General features: G+C 45.0%; 2 protein-coding genes across 3 annotated transcripts; one reads left to right on the plus strand and one right to left on the minus strand.

Annotated features, from left to right (window-relative positions):
* The first annotated feature begins 8,798 nt into the window (after window positions 1-8,798).
* LOC139581404 (wolframin-like) lies at window positions 8,799-24,032 on the plus strand. Of its 2 annotated transcripts, none has more exons than XM_071411131.1 (10): window positions 8,799-9,013; window positions 11,018-11,398; window positions 13,002-13,078; window positions 13,296-13,440; window positions 13,814-13,987; window positions 16,651-16,731; window positions 16,819-16,973; window positions 17,138-17,374; window positions 20,164-21,039; window positions 21,421-24,032. In XM_071411131.1, the coding sequence occupies exons 2-10, from the start codon at window positions 11,020-11,022 to the stop codon at window positions 22,204-22,206; spliced, it is 2,910 nt and encodes a 969-aa protein (XP_071267232.1). In that variant the 5' UTR covers window positions 8,799-9,013; window positions 11,018-11,019; the 3' UTR covers window positions 22,207-24,032. The 2 variants fall into 2 exon arrangements, with proteins under 2 accessions (XP_071267232.1, XP_071267231.1); XM_071411130.1 differs by lacking the exon at window positions 8,799-9,013 and adding an exon at window positions 9,426-9,570.
* LOC139580265 (probable cyclin-dependent serine/threonine-protein kinase DDB_G0292550) lies at window positions 17,578-19,959 on the minus strand. The gene is made up of 3 exons (XM_071408815.1): window positions 18,582-19,959; window positions 18,438-18,540; window positions 17,578-18,376 (listed from the first exon to the last, which is right to left on the minus strand). Exons 1-3 carry the CDS (start codon window positions 19,957-19,959, stop codon window positions 17,578-17,580), a joined length of 2,280 nt encoding a protein of 759 aa, XP_071264916.1.
* Window positions 24,033-24,363: the final 331 nt, after the last annotated feature.

The raw sequence follows: 24,363 nt of genomic DNA on the forward strand, positions 1-24,363 counted from the left end.
TTAAATGTATTTGGCTAAGGTGTATGTAAACTTCTGACTTCAACTGTAGGTGACTAGGCTTCGTAGGCATGACTTACACTCTAATAGGTAGAGTACATGGGTTTGATTCTAGTGTTCCACATAGTTACCCAAAACAACAGCCAAAAGCACAAACAGAGCAGACCACAGACTGCACACAGTACATGTTGGTAGAAGAAGAGCTTGGTGTACCATTTATTGATTTGTTCCTGTCCATTCAAAGACCTAACGGGGTGTTCCTGTCCATTCAAAGACCTAACGGGGTGTTCCTGTCCATTCGAGGACCTAACGGGGTGTTCCTGTCCATTCGAAGACCTAACGGGGTGTTCCTGTCCATTCAAAGACTTAACGGGGTGTTCCTGTCCATTCAAAGACCTAACAGGGTGTTCCTGTCCATTCAAAGACCTAACGGGGTGTTCCTGTCCATTCAAAGACCTAACGGAGAGTTCCTGTCCATTTATAGACCTAACGGAGTGTTCCTGTCCATTTATAGACCTAACGGAGTGTTCCTGTCCATTCAAAGACCTAACGGGGTGTTCCTGTCCATTCAAAGACCTAACGGGATGTTCCTGTCCATTCAAAGACCTAACGGAGAGTTCCTGTCCATTCAAAGACCTAACGGGGTGTTCCTGTCCATTCAAAGACCTAACGGGGTGTTCCTGTCCATTCAAAGACCTAACGGGGTGTTCCTGTCCATTCAAAGACCTAACGGGGTGTTCCTGTCCATTCAAAGACCTAACGGGGTGTTCCTGTCCATTCAAAGACCTAACGGGGTGTTCCTGTCCATTCAAAGACCTAACGGGGTGTTCCTGTCCATTCAAAGACCTAACGGAGTGTTCCTGTCCATTTATAGACCTAACGGAGTGTTCCTGTCCATTTATAGACCTAACGGAGTGTTCCTGTCCATTCAAAGACCTAACGGAGTGTTCCTGTCCATTCAAAGACCTAACGGGGTGTTCCTGTACATTCAAAGACCTAACGGGGTGTTCCTGTCCATTCAAAGACCTAACGGGGTGTTCCTGTCCATTCAAAGACCTAACGGGGTGTTCCTGTCCATTCAAAGACCTAACGGGGTGTTCCTGTCCATTCAAAGACCTAACGGGGTGTTCCTGTCCATTCAAAGACCTAACGGGGTGTTCCTGTCCATTTATAGACCTAACGGGGTGTTCCTGTCCATTTATAGACCTAACGGAGTGTTCCTGTCCATTTATAGACCTAACGGAGTGTTCCTGTCCATTCAAAGACCTAACGGAGTGTTCCTGTCCATTCAAAGACCTAACGGAGTGTTCCTGTACATTCAAAGACCTAACGGGGTGTTCCTGTCCATTCAAAGACCTAACGGGGTGTTCCTGTCCATTCAAAGACCTAACTGGGTGTTCCTGTCCATTCAAAGACCTAACGGGGTGTTCCTGTCCATTCAAAGACCTAACGGGGTGTTCCTGTCCATTTTAAAAGACCTAACGGAGTGTTCCTGTCCATTCAAAGACCTAATGGAGTGTAAACAGATCGCCGTCTGTGAAGTTAACAGTGTATGAGAACAGAACCATGGAAACAGAACTGTTCCATTACGCATTTCAGTACTGTGCTTTACGTTAAAATAGCCCTTCATACCTTCGTCACTCAGCGTCATAATACAGAGCTAGAATATCTAGATCAGAATCAAGATCAAAAGCTGCTGTGTGGCCAGTGCAGGGAACAACACGTGGGCTCAGGATAGGAAATGGAATGGATATATTTGCTTCAGTGGTTGGAAAGTAAACATTCTAGTGTGTTCATTACAATGTTAAGAAAATGTTTAACAAAGCTTGTACATGCTGCTACATAGACTATATATACACACTGCTCCGGTGTTGTAATGAAGTGTCCTATACCAAAGCTGCTAACTAAGCAACATTCTACTGCGCACATACTCACTAGCAACAAACAGGATGTGTGTTAGCATAGCAACAGTTTACAAAAGACTTAAAGCTGTGAGAACTGACTCATCGCTCAAAACAAATAATACAACCCCAAAACCAAAGGAACACTCAAATCCACAAACAGAACAAAAACAGATGTGTACAGCTGCCAACCGATGGCCCCTTGCGGTCCTTGTTTAAAGTGCGTCCCTTCTTTCTCCCGGGCTTCATCCTTTATCCTCATCTTCATCATCCTCCTCATCTTCACATCTCCCAGAGCCTAAGAATAGAAGAGGATCAATTTGGAGAAGTGAGTTTGCCCGCCCCGCCTGCGATCTAGCAGGGAGCTACATCACACATGAGCACACTGGCTGAGCTGGGCTTCCTGTTACAATGTAAATCTCTTTGAGCTCTTGGAAAAACACCATGTAAATCCTATCCATCATCATTATCACAGCAGCATCTGTCACAAGTTACCACTCCTGTCAATATGGCTGCTGTGGTACTCAGGCTTGGTTCCATTCTAAAGAACTACTCCCTTCCCTACAAAGTAGTGGATACTAGGGCCACATTCATTCTGTTGGTGACACATACAGATGTTAATCTACTCAGTCACTGTCCGTTCTCACACGACCCCTGGCTGGTTGCTATGGTTACCTGAGGTTCCCTTCTTCCTGTGCGGCTCTGCTCATCAATTCGCCAGGGCAGCGATGGGCAGAGCCTGTTTCTGCAGAAGCCTGTTACCTAGAGACAGGGCTGCGTCAGTTCTGTAAATACTGTAACTCTTTCTATTGAACACAAATCATATTTCTGTTACCATAGTCTACATCTATCTTTTTCTTAATCGCCATTCCTTCCTGATCCCTGATCTGAATGAACTGTATAATAGGTGACATCAATACAGTGAATACCTAACATGAGGCTGGACCCTGTCCTATCGTTTTAAACCAGTCACCACCTGACAGGGACAAGGAAAGGATGATAGAGCTGATAGGAGGGTCAGAGAGTCTATTGTCTGGAACAAAACACTACTGTGATCTCTACCCTGAACCACTAAGTAACTGATGCTAGCTCCAGCCCTGCTGTTCTCCATCTGTAACCCTCCCTGGCCTGGCTGGGTGAAGACCTAACACCCTGATGGAGATTAGCACAATGAAAGGGATTGGCCTCATAACAAGCAAATTATTCCAAACCTCCGGCTTGAGTTTATTACCCAATCCATGGGAACGTGTGTGTGTGTGTGTGGACTTATATTACTATCCTCGTGGCTACCGGAAATCCCCACAAGGATAGTAAAACAAGGAACATTCTCCCACGTGAGAACATTTCCCAGGTCCCCAAGAGGACAAAGGCTATTTTAGGGTAAGGGTTAGGGTTAATGTTAGGTTTGAGGGTTAAGGAAAATCAGATTTTGAATGGAAAAAAATGTGTAGGTCCCCACAAAGCACAGTAATACCAGACATGTGTGTGTGGGTGGGTGGGTGCATGTGTGCATTCAGAAATGCAAGAGCAAAGGTACTACACAGAAAGTGTGTGTGTGTTTGTGTCACAGAGTTGAATGGAAAGTGCCCGAGCAGTAAACACCCACATCCCCTCCAACTGGATGCAGTAATCTACTAATCAGGTTTCATTTATAGAACTGCTTCAATGGAACTGCTGCCCTCTTTCCTGTCTCGCTCTCTCTCCCACTCTTTCGCTCTCTCTCTTTTTATTTCCCTCCATCTCTCACGTCCCTCTCATTCCCTCTCTTTCTCTTTGTCACCTCTGTCTGTGTGGAACAGCAGTGGTTACAGGGTGAGGGTGTGGAGCTGACAGTCCAGGCTCTCCCTGGAGGCCCTGAGAACCTGCATCTCAGACTCCAGACACGTTTTGCGCTCCTACAGAGAGAGAGAGAGAGAGAGAGAGGGGTGAGAGAGGGAAGGGGGTTTAGAAATAAAGTATTTCAGTGTGGTTTTTAGAAATGGTCTGTGTCAAAGTTGTAAATGTGGTCAGTACTGGTCAGTAGCTCTTATGCTTCATGTGTCTGAGCAGCAGCTCCAGCAGCACACTGAAGTCCTGCGAGTACAGACCCAACGTACGAGCCAACTCTGCCTCCTCTTCATCATCCTCCTCCCCCTCCTAAATCCTACAGTATATTCTATGGCTTTGAATGTATTTGTGTTTCTGTTCATTGGAGTTACTATGATGAACAGCACTTTACAATTAGAACCTGACTGACTGAGTCCTATACACCCATCTAATGGTGAAATACTGCTATTGCATCAGTTTCCAAATATGATAAAGGCTTGCACATAGCACTTAATCTGATATGCACCTCACTCGCACACACACACACACACACACAGACCTGTGAGGGCCTGCAGATGTTGTTTGCCCAGAAGGTGTTCTTTCTTGTTGTGCAGAGAGCTGAAGTACTGATTACAGGTATGACAGAACAAATCACTACAGTCAGACCCCTGAGAGAGGGGGGGAGAGCGACTGAGAGAGAGGGGGGGTGGCAGAGGGAGAGAAAGTGAGAGAGTAGGAGAGAGAGAGAGAGGGGGAGAGAGAGTCCCTCGAACCAATTTCACAAAAAAAAACGGGTTTTTTTTGGAACTCAGTCGGGGTCTCAACTTAAATTTGTTTGTGTACTATCTAAACTTGTAGAAAGCATGGTCGAATTACCGACCAGGGTGAGGCCCATTGATCAACAGTTTTCATATTAAAAACTGCAAACATTTGCCTCAACCCTATGGCAAGATGTGTAGAATTGCATGAAATTAGCTGTAAAACTGCAAATGTTTCTCTCAGCCCTTTGGCAAAATGTGCAGAATTGGAAGAAAGAAACTACAAAGTCTTCGCTGTCACGAAGCTAAAATGTTTTGCTCGTAAGGAGGGGGGTATGGATGTGGGTACGAAGACCCACGAGCCCCTGCTGCCCTTATGATGAGTTCCGTTTTTTGTGGCCCCCACCCCCGTCAAAGTTGCCTGTCAAGGTGAAGGTCAGAATGGCTTGTGTAGAAAGAGGAGCAGTTAAGTTACTTACATCTATGGGATTCAGAGCCATGGTCTCCTCCATCTCAGTGTCAACTCCCTGGGGTCCTGACAACAACAAAACATAACAACAATCATCAACAAAAACCATCAACATAGAGCTCATCTAATTACATAACTACTACACCCTAGAGTCTAGGCACTATGCTACACACTACACAAACATTGTACACAAACATTGAACACACACCAAAGAGCTTTGGTCCCCTGCTCAGGGCCTTCCTCCGGAGGAAGACTTTGTATGCCTCAGTGTTCTGGTAGTCTGTCAGCCCTGTGCTGTGGTGTCAGAGGAAGGCCCAAAAAATTGCCAAGGACTGCAGCCACCTTTGTCATAGACTGTTCTCTCTGCTACCACACGGCAAGTGGTACCGGAGTGCCAAGTCTAGGTCAAAAAGGCTTCTTAACAGCTTCTAACCACAAACCATAAAACTTCGAAACAGTCAATCAAAATGGCCAAAAGTATCTGGACATCTCATTCCAAAATCATGGGAATTAATATGAAGTTGTTCCCCCCCTTAGCTACTATAACAGCCTCCACTCTTCTGGGAAGGCTTTCCACTAGATGTAGGAACATTACTGCAGGGACTTGCTTCCATTCAGCCACAAGAGCATTAGTGAGGTCGGGCACTGAGGTTGGGCGATTAGGCCTGGCTCGCAGTCGACATTCCAATTCATCCCAAAGATGTTCGATGGGGTTGAGGTCGGGGCTCTGTGCAGGCCAGTCAAGTTTTTCCACAATGATCTCAACAAATCATTTCTGTATGGACTTTGCTTTGTGCATGGGGGCATTGTCATGCTGAAACAGGAAAGGGTCTTCCCCAAAGTTGGAAGCACAGAATCGTCTAGAATGTCATTGTATGCTGTAAAGTCAAAATTTTCCTTCACTGGAACTAAGGGGCCCGAACCATGAAAAACAGCCCCAGACAGTTATTCCTCCTCCACCAAACTTTACAGTTGGCACTACGCATTGGGGCAGGTAGCGTTCTCCTGGCATCCGCCAAACCCAGATTCGTTTGTCGGGCTGCCAGATGGTGAAGCGTGATTCATCACTCCAGAGAACGCGTTTCCACTGCTCCAGAGTCCAATGGTGGCAAGCTTTACACCACTCCAGACGACGCTTGGCATTGCGCATGGGAATCTTAGGCTTGTGTGCGGCTGCTTGGCCATGGAAACCCATTTCATAAAGCTCCTGATGAACAGTTATTGTGCTGACGTTGCTTCCAGAGGCAGTTTGGAACTCGGTAGTGAGTATTGCAACCGAGGACAGACGATTTTTACGCACTTCTGCACTCATCGGCCCCATTCTGTGAGCTTGTGTGACCTACCACTTCCGGCTGAGCCATTGTTTCTCCTAAACATTTCCACCTCACAATTACAGCACTTCCAGTTGACCAGGGCAACTCTGGCAGGGAAGAAATTTGACTAACTGACTTGTTGGAAAGGTGCCATCCTAAATAATGCAACTCCCCAATTCCAAAAAACGATCTGCATTTTAACCACACACAGTGCTAACTGCTATTTTGCTTCTCAATGATCATGCAAGTACCGCGCAATTAGGATACCTAGTGGTTCCACCTCTGGGCAGCCGAACGTTCTAGGCAGCGTGTGTTTGGAATGTCTAGTTCTAAATTGTCGACCAAATCTTTAGTGTACAACATGAAGTTTCCCCTCCATGTTAATGAGTGGGAAGTGGCAGCGGAGCAGTGGAAGCACTGAGCAGAACCTACGTAGGTAGCCGAGTGGGCAGCAGCTACGTAGGTAGCCGAGTGGGCAGTAGCTACGTAGGTAGCCGAGTGGGCAGCAGCTACGTAGGTAGCCGAGTGGGCAGCAGCTACGTAGGTAGCCGAGTGGGCAGCAGCTACGTAGGTAGCCGAGTGGGCAGCAGCTACGTAGGTAGCCGAGTGGGCAGCAGCTACGTAGGTAGCCGAGTGGGCAGCAGCTACGTAGGTAGCCGAGTGGGCAGCAGCTACGTAGGTAGCCGAGTGGGCAGCAGCTACGTAGGTAGCCGAGTGGGCAGCAGCTACGTAGGTAGCAGTGGGCAGAAGCTACGTAGGTAGCAGTGGGCAGAAGCTACGTAGGTAGCAGAGTGGGCCGCAGCTACGTTAAAAAAAATCCTGCACATGCGCAGAAATCTCCGTACCAATTGCCACGGCAAGTTGGGTTCCAGAAAATTTGGAACCGCAGCCACTCCATTTTTAAAATGTATTTTACGTCGGAGGGCGAACTCCGACCTTGCAGGCGTCCAGAGAAACTGTGTGTGTGTATGCATCACCCTGTTGTTGGAGCTCTAGGTGCTGTTAACTTTCTCTGAGGTTTCCTCTTCTTCCCCTTCGGCCAGCCACCTTTCCGTTTCTATGGCAAAATACAACATTGACATTGGCATCCCTGACCCATTAAAAACATCATCACTCTCAGTATCATTATGATTTAAAAACATCATCGCTGTCAGTATCATTATGATTTAAAAACATCATCGCTCTAAGTATCATTATGATTTAAAAACATCATCGCTGTCAGTATCATTATGATTTAAAAACATCATCGCTCTCAGTATCATTATGATTTAAAAACATCATCGCTCTCAGTATCATTATGATTTAAAAACATCATCGCTCTCAGTATCATTATGATTTAAAAACATCATCGCTCTAAGTATCATTATGATTTAAAAACATCATCGCTCTAAGTATCATTATGATTTAAAAACATCATCGCTGTCAGTATCAGTATGATATAAAAACATCATCGCTGTCAGTATCATTATGATTTAAAAACATCATCGCTGTCAGTATCATTATGATTTAAAAACATCATCGCTCTAAGTATCATTATGATTTAAAAACATCATCGCTGTCAGTATCATTATGATTTAAAAACATCATCGCTCTAAGTATCATTATGATTTGCATGCATGTCTGGAGAATAGTGTTATTGCTTTCTCTCCACCTTTTGGTTCAATCTGAATATGAACCTCCAGTGGTTCCTGGTCCTCCTCCAGCAGCAGACAGGGCTCCAGGGACACCATCAGGCCCAGGGGAGGGAGGGGAGACGGGGGCTGGGTGGCAGGGCTGTGGGGTTCCCCGTGAGGAGCTCCACACTGGTATGGAGGGATGACATGTCGTCCTGGAGCAGGAGGGGCTGTGGAGGTGCTGTTGTGAATATGCAGACGAACACACACAATCATCATCAATATAAAGTGATGCAGGTTTAACATTGTTGTAAATGGGCTGCTCTTACCATTAGACTGCAGTTCAGGTCTTGTCTCTGAGGTCAACTGACCCAGGTAGGACTCACTGGTACCATGAGGGTCAGACTCTGTGGGGACGCATACAATTCTGAGAAGCTAAATAAAAAATTAAATGCAGTAGATGGTTATCAGATCTGAGTCAACACATTATGAAATTAACTGCAAAAGGAAATAACATCTGAATTGGCCTTTTGTCTTAATGTAGCCTATTGCAGTGGCAGATCCACAAGTGGTGACCCCAAAATAAAGGTTGGCATCCCCGACCTACCTCTGCTGACCATCCACATTCTGGACGGACAAGGTGACATGTACCCCAACGATGAAGGTGACAGGTGGCGTTGTCCCATCCTCGTCCGGTGTTGTGTGTGTTTATTGCTTGCCAACATTTTACTCCCTCTATGTTAAATAACGCACATACATTAATAATTAATTTCGGTTGCCTATCCTGACGTGAAGTTTGTTCTATAGAAAGTGTTTGACTCTGATGTGTGCCACAAAGTATTTGACTCTAGTCACAAAATTAAGGAAATTAGAGGGGGGGGGTGAACTCTGGCAGGGGGGAGATTTTCGGCATAACACCTGTATCACTCCGGAGCCAGGTGCAATGTCGCGGCTCCCCGGTTCACACCCCGCCCCCAAGCTGGGCACCCGGACGAGAGCGAACCCGTGGAGGGAGATAGGAGAGACCTCTGTGACTGTCGCCCGGCTCTGCGGCAGCTCAAGGTTCATTGCGGGATATTAGAAATGCACTTAGACCTGCGACCAAGGAGACAGCCACAACAAATGATGTAACCAGGAAGAGCTAACGAGCAAGGAGGTAGGAGCTATGCAAATTTGAGTGGAACGTTTACATGAAAAGATAAAGGCTCTGGACATTCATTTACAATGTAAATTCTTATGACATGATGTGACTGAAGCATTCCCAATTTTACGCGTAACTGAACGTATGAGGTTTAGTGCTTATCGATGCATGTAGGTTATGGCACATCAAACCACGAAAAGATGTACAAATGTCATCAGCCAATTACCGTATTCTCTGAACCAGAGGCATTTCGATTATCTACTGGTGATGGCTGAAAGAGAAAGCTCGGGAAATGGTTCGACTTCCTGTTTCTGTAGCCAATGAAATTAAGAGAAAACGAAGGAGTCAATGAGAACGTCCAATCATAGGCGGAGTAGAAAGTGGGCGTTTATAATGTCTGTAGAGCTGAAGGAGTTCCCTCTCATCCATATAAGTAGAGTTTAATCACAGATGCGCTTGTGGAACGGAGTTGTCAAAAGTGAGATGACGAGGCCCTGAACAACTTAAACTGGACATTTCTAACAGAGTCTTATCGACTAGACGAAACACTGATTGAGTCTTTGACTGCAAAGGTGAGAGAATAAAGCTGACATTTTTGTTTTGGACATGCTGTACTCAGTGGTGTAAAAAAAAAAAAAAATGTAAGTACTACTTAAGTAGTTTTTGGGGGTATCTGTACTTTACTTTAATATTACATTTTTTTTTATGTTTACGTTTACATTCCTAAAGAAAATAATGTACTTTTTTACATAGATTTTCCCTGACACCCAAAGGTACTCGTTACATTCGGAATGCTTAGCAGTACAGGAAAATAGTCAAATTCACTCACTTATAAAGAGAACATCCCTGGTCATCCCTAATGCCTCTGATCAGATCGACTCAATAACACAAATGCTTTGTTTGTAAATGATGTCCGAGTGTTGGTGTGCAACTGGCTATCTGTAAAAAAGTAAATGTAAAACAATTGTGCCATCTGGTTTGCTTAATATAGGGAATGTGAAATAATTTAGACTTACTTTTGACACTTAAGTATATTTAACACCAAATACTTTTAGACTTTTACTTAAGTGACTTTCACTTTTACTTGAGTCATTTTCTATTAAGGTATTTTTTATTTCACTCAAGTATGACGGGTAATTTTTCCACCACGGGTTGTACCATAGTCAGAACTGCCAGCTCGTGGTCATATTTATGGTTCCTTTGTCGTTGACAGAAGAATAGATTTTAAAACGAGTGTCTGCATAAGGCGCTATAGATAAACGCATTTGCTAAATGCATATTTGTATAATATATTATTGTGTTTTCCACTAGATTTTAAACTGGTCACCAACTTTTAATAATGCATTCTAAAACATTGATTCACCTGTCATTTGCTTATTAGCTTTGTTATTGAATGACTTTCCTACTGGTGGAGTCATTGGCTTGGGGGAGATCCCCAGCATTGCAGCAAAGCACGTCATGGTCACTCAAGCTCTTGCATGCCAACCAGCTTGTCACCCTCCTCTTATTGTGCTAGCATCTTCATGCTGTCTGAAGTAGAATTGGTGTTTAGGCAATTTATTGGTTAGAGTTTGGCTGGGATAGCTGAACTTGGACCATATGGCAATTTGGGGGACAAGAAAGGCAGTGAAACTGACACAGCGCCATGTTTTGGGGTTGAGAGACATGTCTTAGCACTTTGTCCTGAAGGGAAGCTATGGGCTCCCTTAGACAGTGACAGTTGAATGATTGGAGCAGAAGAGCAGAGTGTGTCATGCAGCTGTTGTGTCACTGCACCAGGTGTCCTCCTCACATTGACAATGTGGCCACTCTCTCTCTCCTCTCCCCTGGCCACACTCTGCTGCAGCTGTGTCAACAGACCCTCGCTTCCAGCTGGCACGCCCCTCATGCATCGTTGTCCCTTCCTTGATTGATTACTGACAAGATTTTTGAATGATTCTGAAAAGCTCCATCTATAAAAGTTCAATGTTATTTACACCAGGCCGAGTTTAAACTATTTTATCCTCTTCTGTCTTTCAGACATGGAACCGTCACCCCCCAGCACCCCAACCACCCTGAAACCTAGCCCCACCTCCCCTCCCCCAGCTACCCCTAAATCTACCCAAGGCATTAGACCCACCTTGAACCTGCCTATATCCACCCCATCCATCCCGACCTCTCCGGTCTCATCTTCCTCCTCTTCTATTCCTGGTCCCCCTCTCTCTCCTTCCTCGCCCTCCCTCTCCACCCCTCCTGCCTCCCCCCTGCGACAGCCCATCAGGCCTGTCTCCCAGGCAGGACGATCCCAGCTCAATACTGCCAGCCGGTCAGCTGAGGAGAGGAGGGGGGCTGGTGCTGCTGGAGATACCCCGGTCAGCCCCCCTACTACCCCTCTACGACAGGCTTCAGTAGCTCAGCCAGGTGAGTACAGCCAAAGAGACACACACAACACATTACAACACAACACATTACAACACAACACATTACAACACAACACATTACAACACAATACATTACACTGCAACTGTAAGGACCAACGACTGAGATGAGAAACAGGTACAGGGAGTCAACATTTAATGAAGAACAGACATGAAACAAGACAGCCCCAGCGTCAGCACACGGGCAAAACAACGACATTCCACAATCAATGCAGCAGCGGGGAACCGAGATGGGGAACTGACAAATGTAGGGGAGGTAATAAACAGGTGATTGAGTCCAGGTGAGTCCAATAATACGCTGATGTGCGTGACGGGAAAAGGCAGGTGTGTGCGTAATGATGGTGGCAGGAGTGCGTAATACAGGGGAGCCTGGCGCCGTTGGGCGCCAGGGGGGGAAAAGCGGGAGCAGGCGTGACAGCAACACAACACATTACAAAGAACACAACACTTTACAAAAGAACACATCAATACATTACAACACATTACAACACAACACAACACATTACAACACAACACAACACATTACATTACATTACAACACAACACATTACAACACATTACATTACAACACAACACATTACATTACAACACAATACATTACAACACAGCACAACACATTACATTACAACACAATACATTACAACACAGCGCATTACAACACAGCGCATTACAACACAGCACATTACAACACAGCACATTACAACACAACACAACACATTACAACACAACACATTACAACACACCAAAGCTCAAACAACAATAATAACCATACCACGTATTTGTGATAAACGTGTTGGTGTCGTGTCAGTGCCAGGGGGTGAGAAGTAGATGTTGAGTGAGCTAAATAAACTGTTATTTTAGGGCTGAGGCGCAGGGCTGGGCTAGGTCCACAATGCTGCCAGGAATCGATGGCTTGTAAGGGAAGGAACTGGATGCATGTAGAAGCACAGCACATGCGGACGGTTCCCTCTGCTCCTTAGTGACACAACACAGATTTACCACCTCTAGAAGCTTTATACAGTACAGAAAGACCTCACTTAGCCTATATAGTATAACAAGGGCTCTAAAACACATTTGACCAACATTTGCCTGCTCATAGTTCTTTAAAATCACGATCATGCACATCAGATGATGTCATCAGTGATTTCATCTGAAACATGTATCTTCTGCTCTTTGACTCCAAAACAGATGATGATGTTGCTGGAGATGATGAATTTGATGTTGAAAAGGGTGGATGTTTCCTTTACAAATACACAAACGGTATTAGAGATGGGAAGAAGGACAGGTGTCAGTAACGGTTAGAGAGACTGTCTGTTGGGGGGGGCGCTACTGAAGTGGGCTCTGTTCAGTGACAGTTGTTGTGCGCAGTTAGCATCTGTCTACAGGAAGGAACATCCTGCTCTTAATGAATAACACAACTGCTCAAGACTGCTACTGTTTGTGTGAGTCATACTGTATGCATCTGTTGTTTCCTAAAATGCTATGCAACATCTGTTACTGTATGTATCAATGCTGCCGGTCACCATGTAATAACCTTGTGCCAATAACCATCATGATGAATAGATGGGTGTTGTGTCTCTGTGTAGAGGAGCCAGAGGAGGAGCTGAGTGTGGAGGAGCTGGAGGGGAGGGCCAAGTCTGGAGATGCCAAATCCCAGAGTAGGGTGAGTATTACCCATAGTCTACCTCAGAGAGACCACCAGAGCAAACATGAATAGTCCTAACATATGAACTACAACGGGTCTTCATAAGGACCCATTGTCAGTGTGGGCAGAACTGCAGATTCATTTAGTGTGATTAGAATTGTTTGCATCGTCCCACATCTGGCAAGTTTCTTTGAATGTGCACATATTGTAGGTGATATATATTGTCTGTGTGTAGATGGGCCGGTACTACTTGGCCCTGGCTGAGGAGAGAGATGAGGAGGTGAACAACTGTACAGCAGTGAGCTGGCTGGTGCAGGCCACCAAACAGGGCCGCAAGGACGCAGTCAAGATGCTACAGCGCTGCCTAGCAACCAGGAAAGGTGAGGGGGCGCGGCCTAAACCACTAACAGGAAGCATGGTTAGGTGTAGGGTGTAGTTACCCCTAAACTCTGATCTTAGATCAGTTCAGCATTTCCCCCTACTAATGGTTAAGGTTACAATTTGGGGGAGGGGAAGCTGATCCTAGATCTGTACCTAGGGGAAACTTCACCCTGGAACAGTATGGCGAACTAGAGCAAATCAAGATAATATTTTTGAATTGCGTCTGAAAAAGTAGTGTGCAATTAAATGGAGTATGCACTTAAACGATAAGAACTTATCAAGAGTCAACTGTCATTGGGAATGTTGAACTGATTGTTTCAGTGCATGGCGTTTATTATGAGGCATTAAGGTTGAGTTTGTGGTTACCATTAGGCATCACGTCAGAGAACTTTGAGGAGGTGAAGAAGCTGTGTACGGAGACAAGATTTGAGAGAGGAGTGAGGAAGGCTGCTCTGGTCATGTACTGGAAGCTCAACCCAGAGAAGAAGAGAAGGGTGGCAGTGTCTGAGATGCTGGAGAACGTGGAACACGTCAACACTGAGCCAGGTACTGTACTGACATGACATACAGTACCAGTCAAAAGTTTGGACACCTACTCATTCAAAGGTTTTTCTTTATTTTTACTATTTTCTACATTGTAGATAAATAGTGAAGACATCAAAACTATGAAATAACCCATATGGAATCATGTAGTAACCAAAAAACTGTTTTAGATTTTAGATTCTACAAAGTAGCCACCCTTTGCCTTGATGACAGCTTTGTACAATCTTGGCATTCTCTCAACCAGCTTCACCTGGAATGCTTTTCCAACAATCTTGAAGGAGTTCACACATTTGCTGAGTACTTGTTGGCTGCTTTTCCTTCACTCTGCAGTCCAACTGATTGTTTCAGTGCATGGCGTCTGTGCATCCAACTCATCCCGAAACTATCTTAATTGGGTTGAGGTCGGGTGATTGCGGAGGCCAGGTCATCTGATGCAGCATGATCACTCTCCTTCTTGGTCAAATAGCCCTTACACAGCCTGGAGGTGTGTTTTGGGTCATTGTCCTGTTGAAAAACAAATGATAGTCCCACTAAGCCCAAACCAGATGGGATGGCGTATTGCTGGAGAATGCTGTGGTAGCCATGCTGGTTAAGTCTGCCTTGAATTCTAAATAAATCACTAACAGTGTCACCAGCAAAGCACCGCCACACCTCCTCCTCCATGCTTCACGGTAGGAACCACACATGCAGAGATCATCCGTTCACCTGCTCTGTGTCTCACAAAGACACGGCGGTTGGAACAAAAAATTTGGATTCATCAGTCCAAAGGACAGATTTACACCATTGCTCGTTTCTTGGCCCAAGCAATTCTCTTCTTCTCATTGGTGTCCTTTAGTAGTGGTTTCTTTACAGCAATTGGACCATGAAGGCCTGATTCACGCAGTCTCCTCTGAACAGTTGATGTTGAGATGTCTTCGAATACTCATACTAACCGCACTAACTGTAGTATTTGTGATGTGAATTGGGTATATAGTATGGTTATTGGTCATAGTATGGATATAGTCAGTATGCGAAAAGCTTCCGGATGTCGTACTAAACTCGCTAAAATATGAAGTATACAGAGGACACTATTTCGTACTTTAGGGCCCATGACGCAATTTTTCAGGAAATGGGCGTGGCTTCACACCATTTTCAGATTTGAAGAAAATGGCGGAAAATATGCAGCCGAAGTACGAGAGCGCAAACAAATTCATTGCTTTAACTAATTATGACAAATGTTAAGAAAATGTTGAACAATGAAATAAAGTATTGACTTTTCAAATAAGTTACCTTACACGTTATGTTGACTGACAATTTGTTAGCTACATTGTCCTTACGAACTAAATAGCATATCATTACAGCAGTATGTACCGGTATGTTAGCTAGCAACCTAACGTTAGTTGGCTACTTATACATCAAAATTGCCAGGATATTAACTATAGGCTATCTAACTAACTACCCAACATTTGTTGACATGATTATTCCCGTCATTCTTAGCTTAGCTGAATGGAATAGTCATTGTGCGTTCTCAATGGACATTCGGGTGGTTTCGTAAATTCGCTCCGGCAATCTACTCCGATTTCAGAGCACTCGTCTGAGTGTACCAGAGCGCAGAAAAGTGAATTTACGAGCGTTCAACACCCATTGAATGTGGCCGATGTCAGTAAACGTCTGCAAAAAAAGTGTAATTAAATTGTTGCCAGCAGCACAGTTAGTCACCAACACTCTAGATAACATGACAACTGCCTAACCATCTCTGCTAGGGTGAGTAAAATGGTCAGAGTGGTCTCATTTGTGTCTGTAAGAAGCTAGCCAACGTTAGCTTGGGTGCTTGACTGCCGTTGTTAGGTCAGAACGCTCAAATCAACCCTACTCCTCGGCCCAAGCGTCCAGTGTGCTCTCTGAATTTACAAACGGACAACCTGACAGCGCTCTGAATTTACGAGCACACTCTGGCACTCCAAATTGAATTTAAGAACACATCCGAAGTCGTATAATGTAATTTGTTGCGCTAACTAGCTAGCAAGAAGTTGCATAGCAACAGCATCAACTTCCAGTAGACAGGTGACAAGCTAGTACGCTCAACTGAAAGGATACCGTTCGTTTCCAGTATACTAAAATGATGTTCCGGATTGACTGACCTTCATGTAATGATGGACTGTTTCTCTTTGCTTATTTGAGCTGTTCTTGCCATAATATGGACTTGGTCTTTTACCAAATAGGACTATCTTCTGTATACCAACCCTACCTTGTCACAAAACAACTGATTGGCTCAAATGCATTAAGAAGGAAATAAATTCCACTAATTAACTTTTAACAAGGCACACCTGTTAATTGAAATGCATTCCAGGTGACTACTGAAGAAAAAGTAGTCACCTGGAGTCGCCTACATTCAAGAAGCATATCAAACTGGGATAATGTTGTAGGTTACACTGGCAAGTACAATAATATTATATTTACCAGAGCATATTATTTAATTATAAATCTGATTATTTCACATGGAGATGTGGGAATCTAAAAGGCTAGCTAGCTTATTGGCTATGTTAGCCAGCTAACTAGCAAGGGGGAGACAACCAACTTTCAACTCAAACGAGAAGACAACAAGAGAACCTCTGCTATTTCAGGGTTACCAAAAGGTACACATTTAGTAAAAACTTTGTGTTTCTCTGTAATTCCTCCACCCCAAGATGACGCTGCCTCCCAGGGCCCCATATCCAGCTCTATGCAGAAACAGAGGAGAGTTCTGGAGAGCCTCGTCACCAGCAAAGGTTGGTGTGTGTTTGTGTTATAGGATCAAATGGAAAGGTAATGTAATAGTGAGTAAGGACTACCTCTCTCTCTCTGTGTCTCTGCAGCTAGTTGCTATGACGTGGGTCTGGATGACTTTGTAGAGACCACTAAGAAGTACGCTCAGGGCATCCCCCCCTCTCCCACCATGGCTGGGGACGGCGGTGACGATGACGATGATGAAGCTGTGAAGAACCCAGACGCCTTGCCCCTTCACAAGAAGGTCTGAACCTTTTTATCTCTCTGGGATTGCATGTGTTTATAACATCTTCACACACAGACGTAATTATCTTGCTCATGGATTTACCCTCTCTCTCTCTCTGTCTCTCTCTCGCTCTCTGTCACTCCCTCTCCACCTCCCTTTCTCTCCCCCTGCCTCTGCCCTAGGTGTTGAAGTTCCCCCTACACGCCCTGTTGGAGATCAAGGAGCACCTGATTAACTGGGCGTCCCGGGCAGGCATGCAGTGGCTCAGTGCCCTCATCCCCACGCACCACGTCAACGCTCTCATCTTCTTCTTCATCATCAGCAACCTCACCATCGACTTCTTCATCTTTCTCATCCCCCTGCTCATCTTCTACCTGTCCTTGTTCTCCATGGTCATCTGCACACTGCGCATCTTCCAGGTGGGATACCCTTCACACGGCTCTGGCCTTAGAGCAGAGGAACTGAAAGAGGATAACCTGTCGTTAACCTGTAACAAACTAGCAAGTACTCTCATTTAGGGAGTACTTGACCTTTGGTGTTTTCTTGAAAAACAGAATGAAAATGGTTAGTAGTATGTAACTGCTATGGTAAGTTATTCCATGACAGCTATAGGATTTGTGGTTCAGTGCGTAAAGAGCTGTTGGTGTTCTTGTTCTGTAGAGAGCTGTTGGTGTTGTGGTTCTGTAGAGAGCTGTTGGTGTTGTTCTGTAGAGAGCTGTTGGTGTTCTTGTTCTGTAGAGAGCTGTTGGTGTTGTTCTTGTTCTGTAGAGAGCTGTTGGTGTTGTTCTTGTTCTGTAAAGAGCTGTTGGTGTTGTTCTTGTTCTGTAAAGAGCTGTTGGTGTTGTTCTTGTTCTGTAGAGAGCTGTTGGTGTTGTTCTTGTTCTGTAGAGAGCTGTTGGTGTTGTTCTTGTTCTGTAGAGAGCTGTTGGTGTTGTTCTTGTTCTGTAGAGAGCTGTTGTTCTTGTTCTGTAGAGAGATGTTGTTCTTGTTCTGTAAAGAGCTGTTGTTGTTCTTGTTCTGTAAAGAGCTGTTGGTGTTGTTCTTGTTCTGTAGAGCCGTTGATGTTGTTCTTGTTCTGTAGAGAGCTGTTGGTGTTGTTCTGTAGAGAGCTGTTGGTGTTCTTGTTCTGTAAAGAACCGTTGGTGTTGTTCTTGTTCTGTAGAGAGCTGTTGGTGTTGTTCTGTAGCGAGTTGTTCTTGTTCTGTAGAGAGTTGTTCTTGTTCTGTAGAGAGCTGTTGGTGTTGTGGTTCTGTAGAGAGCTGTTGGTGTTGTGGTTCTGTAGAGAGCTGTTGGTGTTGTTCTGTAGAGAGATGTTGGTGTTCTTGTTCTGTAGAGAGCTGTTGGTGTTCTTGTTCTGTAGAGAGCTGTTGGTGTTGTTCTTGTTCTGTAGAGAGCTGTTGGTGTTCTTGTTCTGTAGAGAGCTGTTGGTGTTGTTCTTGTTCTGTAGAGAGCTGTTGGTGTTGTTCTTGTTCTGTAGAGAGCTGTTGGTGTTGTTCTTGTTCTGTAAAGAGCTGTTGTTGTTCTTGTTCTGTAAAGAGCTGTTGTTGTTCTTGTTCTGTAAAGAGCTGTTGGTGTTGTTCTTGTTCTGTAGAGAGCTGTTGGTGGTGTTCTTGTTCTGTAGAGAGCTGTTGGTGTTGTTCTTGTTCTGTAAAGAGCTGTTGGTGTTGTTCTTGTTCTGTAAAGAGCTGTTGGTGTTGTTCTTGTTCTGTAAAGAGCTGTTGGTGTTGTTCTTGTTCTGTAGAGAGCTGTTGGTGTTGTTCTTGTTCTGTAGAGAGATGTTGTTCTTGTTCTGTAAAGAGCTGTTGTTGTTCTTGTTCTGTAAAGAGCTGTTGGTGGTGTTCTTGTTCTGTAGAGAGCCGTTGATGTTGTTCTTGTTCTGTAGAGAGCTGTTGGTGTTGTTCTGTAGAGAGCTGTTGGTGTTCTTGTTCTGTAAAGAACCGTTGGTGTTGTTCTTGTTCTGTAGAGAGCTGTTGGTGTTGTTCTGTAGAGAGCTGTTGGTGTTGTTCTGTAGAGAGTTGTTCTTGTTCTGTAGAGAGCTGTTGGTGTTGTGGTTCTGTAGAGAGCTGTTGGTGTTGTGGTTCTGTAGAGAGCTGTTGGTGTTGTTCTGTAGAGAGCTGTTGGTGTTCTTGTTCTGTAGAGAGCTGTTGGTGTTGTTCTTGTTCTGTAGAGAGATGTTGGTGTTGTTCTTGTTCTGTAGAGAGTTGTTGATGTTCTTGTTCTGTAGAGAGCTGTTGGTGTTCTTGTTCTGTAGAGAGCTGTTGGTGTTCTTGTTCTGTATAGAGCTGTTGGTGTTGTTCTTGTTCTGTAGAGAGCTGTTGGTGTTGTTCTTGTTATGTAGAGAGCTGTTGGTGTTGTTCTTGTTCTGTAGAGAGCTGTTGGTGTTGTTCTTGTTCTGTAAAGAGCTGTTGGTGTTGTTCTTGTTCTGTAGAGAGCTGTTGGTGTTGTTCTGTAGAGAGATGTTGTTCTTGTTCTGTAGAGAGCTGTTGGTGTTGTTCTGTAGAGAGATGTTGTTCTTGTTCTGTAGAGAGCTGTTGGTGTTCTTGTTCTGTAGAGAGCTGTTGGTGTTCTTGTTCTGTATAGAGCTGTTGGTGTTGTTCTTGTTCTGTAGAGAGCTGTTGGTGTTGTTCTTGTTATGTAGAGAGCTGTTGGTGTTGTTCTTGTTCTGTAGAGAGCTGTTGGTGTTCTTGTTCTGTAGAGAGCTGTTGGTGTTGTTCTTGTTATGTAGAGAGCTGTTGGTGTTGTTCTTGTTCTGTAGAGAGCTGTTGGTGTTGTTCTTGTTCTGTAAAGAGCTGTTGGTGTTGTTCTTGTTCTGTAAAGAGCTGTTGTTGTTCTTGTTCTGTAAAGAGCTGTTGGTGTTGTTCTTGTTCTGTAGAGAGCTGTTGGTGTTGTTCTGTAGAGAGCTGTTGGTGTTGTTCTGTAGAGAGCTGTTCTTGTTCTGTAGAGAGCTGTTGGTGTTGTTCTTGTTCTGTAGAGAGCTGTTGGTGTTGTTCTTCCAGAACTCCATGATGACTTACAGGTAGTTTTAAAAGTAGTAGTGGTAGTGGGTTGCTAGGTAACGATGTAAATGATGCCGCTTTATATGAACGTGGCCATGTGTATGTTGTCTCATATATCATGGGCAGGAGAGGCTTTAATAATGGGACATCCAAACCACCCATTGTATAATGATTGTTCAGTGTGTAAAGAGCTGTTGGTGTTGTGCTTCCAGAACTCCAAGGCGTGGGAGAACTTCCGGGCCCTTACAGACCTGCTGTTACGTTTCGAGCCCGGCCTGGACCTAGAGCAAGCTGAGAGTAACTTCGGCTGGACCCACCTGGAGCCCTACCTCTACTTCCTGCTGTCGGTGGTCTTCGTGGTCTTCTCCTTCCCCGTGGCTGACAAGACCTGGATCCCCTGCTCCGAGCTGGCCACCGTGGCCCTGTTCTTCACCGTCACCTCCTTCCTCAGCCTCCAAGCCTCCGCTGAGCTCTTCGCCCGCCGCGCCCTGCTCACAGAGGTCTTATCGGGGGTCTGTGCCCTTACACAACTATTACCCGATAGTGTCTGGTTCCTGCGGGTGTTAGGAACAACGTTTGTGACGGTGCCGCTAGGGGAGATGGTGGCGCTGAACGTGGGCGTGCCGTGTCTTCTCTACGGGCACCTGATCTACCTGCTGTTCCGCATGGCCCAGCGGAGGGGCTTCAGGGGCACCTACCTCTGCCTCGTACCCTACATGGTCTGCTTCGTCTGGTGTGAGCTCTGCCTGGCCCTGCTCCACTCCTCCTCCACCATCGGTCTGATTCGGACCTGTGCGGGCTACCTCCTCTTTCTGTTCGCAATGCCTGTCCTCACCTTGGGCTTGGCGGCCATGTTGCTCTTCAAGGTCCTCCAGTGGTTCATGGCTCTGGAGATCACCAAGATGCTGGTGACTCTGACTGTGTGCGCGGTCCCGGTGGTGTTGCGGTTGTGGACGCGGGTCAGCCTGAACCCGCTGGCGGTGGTGCGGTTCCTGTCACGGAGCAGCGTGGTAAAGCTCATCCTGGTGTGGCTAAGTGCTTTGTTGATGTTCTGCTGGATGTATGTCTACCGCTCAGAAGGCATGAAGGTAATCACAAGAAGTAGTTTGCTACATTATGCTACATTATGCCCAAAGCGCTAATTAAAACAAAATACAGGTTATATTTACAGCAGAGTGCTATTTACAGCAGAGTGCTATTTACAGCAGAGTGCTATTTACAGCAGAGTGCTATTTACAGCAGAGTGCTATTTACAGCAGAGTGCTATTTACAGCAGAGTGCTATTTACAGCAGAGTGCTATTTACAGCAGAGTGCTATTTACAGCAGAGTGCTATTTACAGCAGAGTGCTATTTACAGTGTTCAAATGTAACAACATAAAGAATACATTAAGTGTATGAAAAGCGTTAAATGCAATACATTAACAATCTCAATATAAAGTTAAATCAAATGTGAATGTTTGTTGAACAGGTGTATAACTCCACCCTCACGTGGCCGGAGTACAGTAACCTGTGTGGGCCCAAGGCCTGGAAGGAATACAACATGGCTCAAACTCAGATCCTGTGTTCTCACCTGGAGGGCCACCGGGTCACCTGGACGGGACGCTTCAAATACGCCCGCATTACCGACATCGACAACGGAGCCCAGTCCGTCATCGGCCTACTTCCTGTGTTCGTAGGGAACTGGATGAGATGTCTCTATGGTGAGGCCTATCCCCTCTGTGAAAACACCACCGACCCCACTGCCCCTCACCAGGCCCTTCCCGCACCTTTTCCAGAAGACCCCTTATGCAAACTGAAAAAGCTGGCCAAGCACGAGTGCCACGTGAAGCACTTCGACCGCCACAAGTTCGAGGTGACCTTGGGCATGCCCCTGGAGAGGAAGAGTAAGAACGGGACCATCATAGAGGACGAGGACGCCACCAAGGACATCGTCCTGAGGGCCAGTAGTGAGTTTGGCCCAGTGCTGCTGCACCTGAGCGCTGGCAGCTTGGTAGAGTTCAGTACGGTTCTAGAAGGACGCTTGGGCTCCAAGTGGCCTGTGTTTGAGCTGAAGGCCATCCACTGTCTGACGTGTGCGGACGCCCGCGTGCCCAGCGGCAGGCAGTATAAGATAGAACACGACTGGAGGCGCACGGCCCAGGGGGCCCTGCAGTTTGCCTTTGACTTCTTCTTCAACCCCTTCCTCACCGCACGGCTGGAGCAGGACACTGAGACACAGACCACACAGGGCAGAGGAGGAGTGGACCAAGGCTAGTGGTGGATAAATGCAGAGGACTGTACACTATGTGGAGTGTATAAGTGTACACTATGTGCAGTGTGTAAGTGTACACTAAGAGAACTGATTCCAGTATGGATTGTAAGTAATGCATCATGTCGACCACTATCAGGAGTGTGAGTGTACACTATGTGGATTGTACACTGGGAATGTACACACAATCACATAAAGGTTTGTCAGTAAGACATGCATTATGTCTCCCTATAGAAGTCTGTGGTTCTGCAGGGTGTTTTCCACTATGCTGGAGTCCCAGTACCGCGGTTCAACTGCTTCTAGTGGGGGGGTGTCTGCTCTATGAGCCCCTACTGTAGACTAGTAAAACCAGCTTAGAATCATAGTTGAATCATAGTGTTCGTAGTGTGTGAGTGTTTTCATAGCTGCTGAGTCATAGTGGGAGAGGATAATATCACAGAACATAACGAAACCACTGAATTACAAAGGATGGAGACAATTTACACTAACTTTACACTTTCATACACCACAAACACAATCACTTCCACACAAATACACACACCACCTCAACCTCCTCATTCATAGACAGTGTTTTCGGTCTGTCAAAGTTTGAGAAAGTGTGTGGGACAATGCCGATCAACATTGTGGTCAATAAGCTTATTGACTTGCTCTTGACATGCAGTCCAAATGTCTAATTCTGCCATTCAACCACATAGTCCTGCCGTTTGCATCCATGACACTAAGGGCTAGATCATCATATTCGCACTAGCCGACACCCACATAACTGTGTCAGAGCTGTCAAATCCACAAGCGGCTCCTGGTATTATACCTAGCAGACATTGCCATTGGCTGCATGGAGTCGCATTAAGAGAAATCCCATGCAGCTTTGTTTTACAAGTTTGAACACTGGAATATGAGATGTAATCCACACCTCAATTAGGCTGATAGAAATCCTCATTATTTAGTTGAATGATTTTTCAATTTGAGCGTAATTATTTCTATATAGCCTTCACTTTCTCATTCTGAACTTCTAGCGTGAGTGGGACGGGTGTGGCTTCGTGACAATGATCAAGAGCAGCCGCTCACTGATTTGACAGCTCCAACACAGTTCCACCTCCGACACCGCCAAAACATCCACTGGTTAACGATCTGATTGAATCTAGGCCTTACTGGAAATGTTTTTGTCTGTTTGACTTATCAAGTCTGTTTACATATGAAGTAAAAGTAGGACTTTTTAACTACATTTAAAATACTTAATAGTGTTTGTGTTTTACGTATGAATTGTATTTTCAAAATGAACTGCTTTTTTTAACAGTTTGAGGCCTGAATTCAGTTTCATTTTAGGTACTTGTAAAGAATTGTACAGTTCTTGAATATTTTTTTTGTTTTCTTAAATAGTTTTTCATTATAAGATCATGATGGAGAAACAAATGGACGTAAACTGTTCCAGTTGTCTCCTTAAATATTGAGCTTTAATCATTGTCATGTTGAGACCCTTCATGTTGTGAATATTAATTGCCCTGTCTATTCAAATCACATTGGTAAATAGTTCTGATGCCACATTAACCTAGCAGCGTATAGGCTACTGAAATCCTGTCAGCGTTTCTCTTTACAGAGAATGACATATTCAACCTCCGATAGTTGACCTGTATCAAAGTGCACTTGTGTCCAAATAGATTTTTGCTGGTGTGCCTTGTTGTCCCTCCCTGCTGTGTGGGGTTCTGTTCTGATCTGATCCCACAGTTCCAGTCTGCAGCAGGCCTCTAATGATGAGGTCACTGTCACAGGATGTGATGTCACTATTGTAACCCTCTACTCTACCGTGACCAATAAACCAATCATGGAAATGTAAACCTCTCCTAAAGGGTTATTGCAATCACACATGCAAAGTTCTGATTCGGCTTCATTGTTGTAATGACAGTGTATTACCACTAGGTGATGGTCAAGACTACAACACAGACTCATCCACCCCGGGACTGTTTTAGTGATGTAGTTCAAATGTATTGATCCATATGAAGACTCATGTTGCAGCTACACTTCTATAAAGTACACAAACAGCAAAGAATAAATTATTAGCACTCACTATACATCAATGTTAACTGATTGAATAGTGATCATATTGGAATTGATTTAACAGCTACAGAAGTTTAATAGACACCACAGCCTAACCCTAACCCATTAGGA

The sequence above is a fragment of the Salvelinus alpinus genome, chromosome 7 (genome assembly GCF_045679555.1).
Source record: "Salvelinus alpinus chromosome 7, SLU_Salpinus.1, whole genome shotgun sequence".
In the NCBI taxonomy this organism is placed as follows: Eukaryota; Metazoa; Chordata; class Actinopteri; order Salmoniformes; family Salmonidae; genus Salvelinus; species Salvelinus alpinus.

Bases quoted from the DNA above. Each gene is read 5' to 3' on its own strand.
- LOC139581404 (XM_071411131.1), top strand. From the start codon at position 11,020: ATGGAACCGTCACCCCCCAGCACCCCAACCACCCTGAAACCTAGCCCC. The intron at 16,732-16,818 runs GTTGGTGTGTGT...GTGTCTCTGCAG, and splicing joins GAGCCTCGTCACCAGCAAAG to CTAGTTGCTATGACGTGGGT. The intron at 21,040-21,420 runs GTAATCACAAGA...TTTGTTGAACAG, and splicing joins ACCGCTCAGAAGGCATGAAG to GTGTATAACTCCACCCTCAC.
- LOC139580265 (XM_071408815.1), bottom strand. From the start codon at position 19,959: ATGGAGTTCTGGAAGAACAACACCAACAGCTCTCTACAGAACAAGAAC. The intron at 18,541-18,581 runs GCTCTCTACAGA...AGCTCTCTACAG, and splicing joins GAACAAGAACAACACCAACA to AACAAGAACAACACCAACAG. The intron at 18,377-18,437 runs GCTCTCTACAGA...CAACACCAACAG, and splicing joins GAACAAGAACAACACCAACA to CTCTCTACAGAACAAGAACA.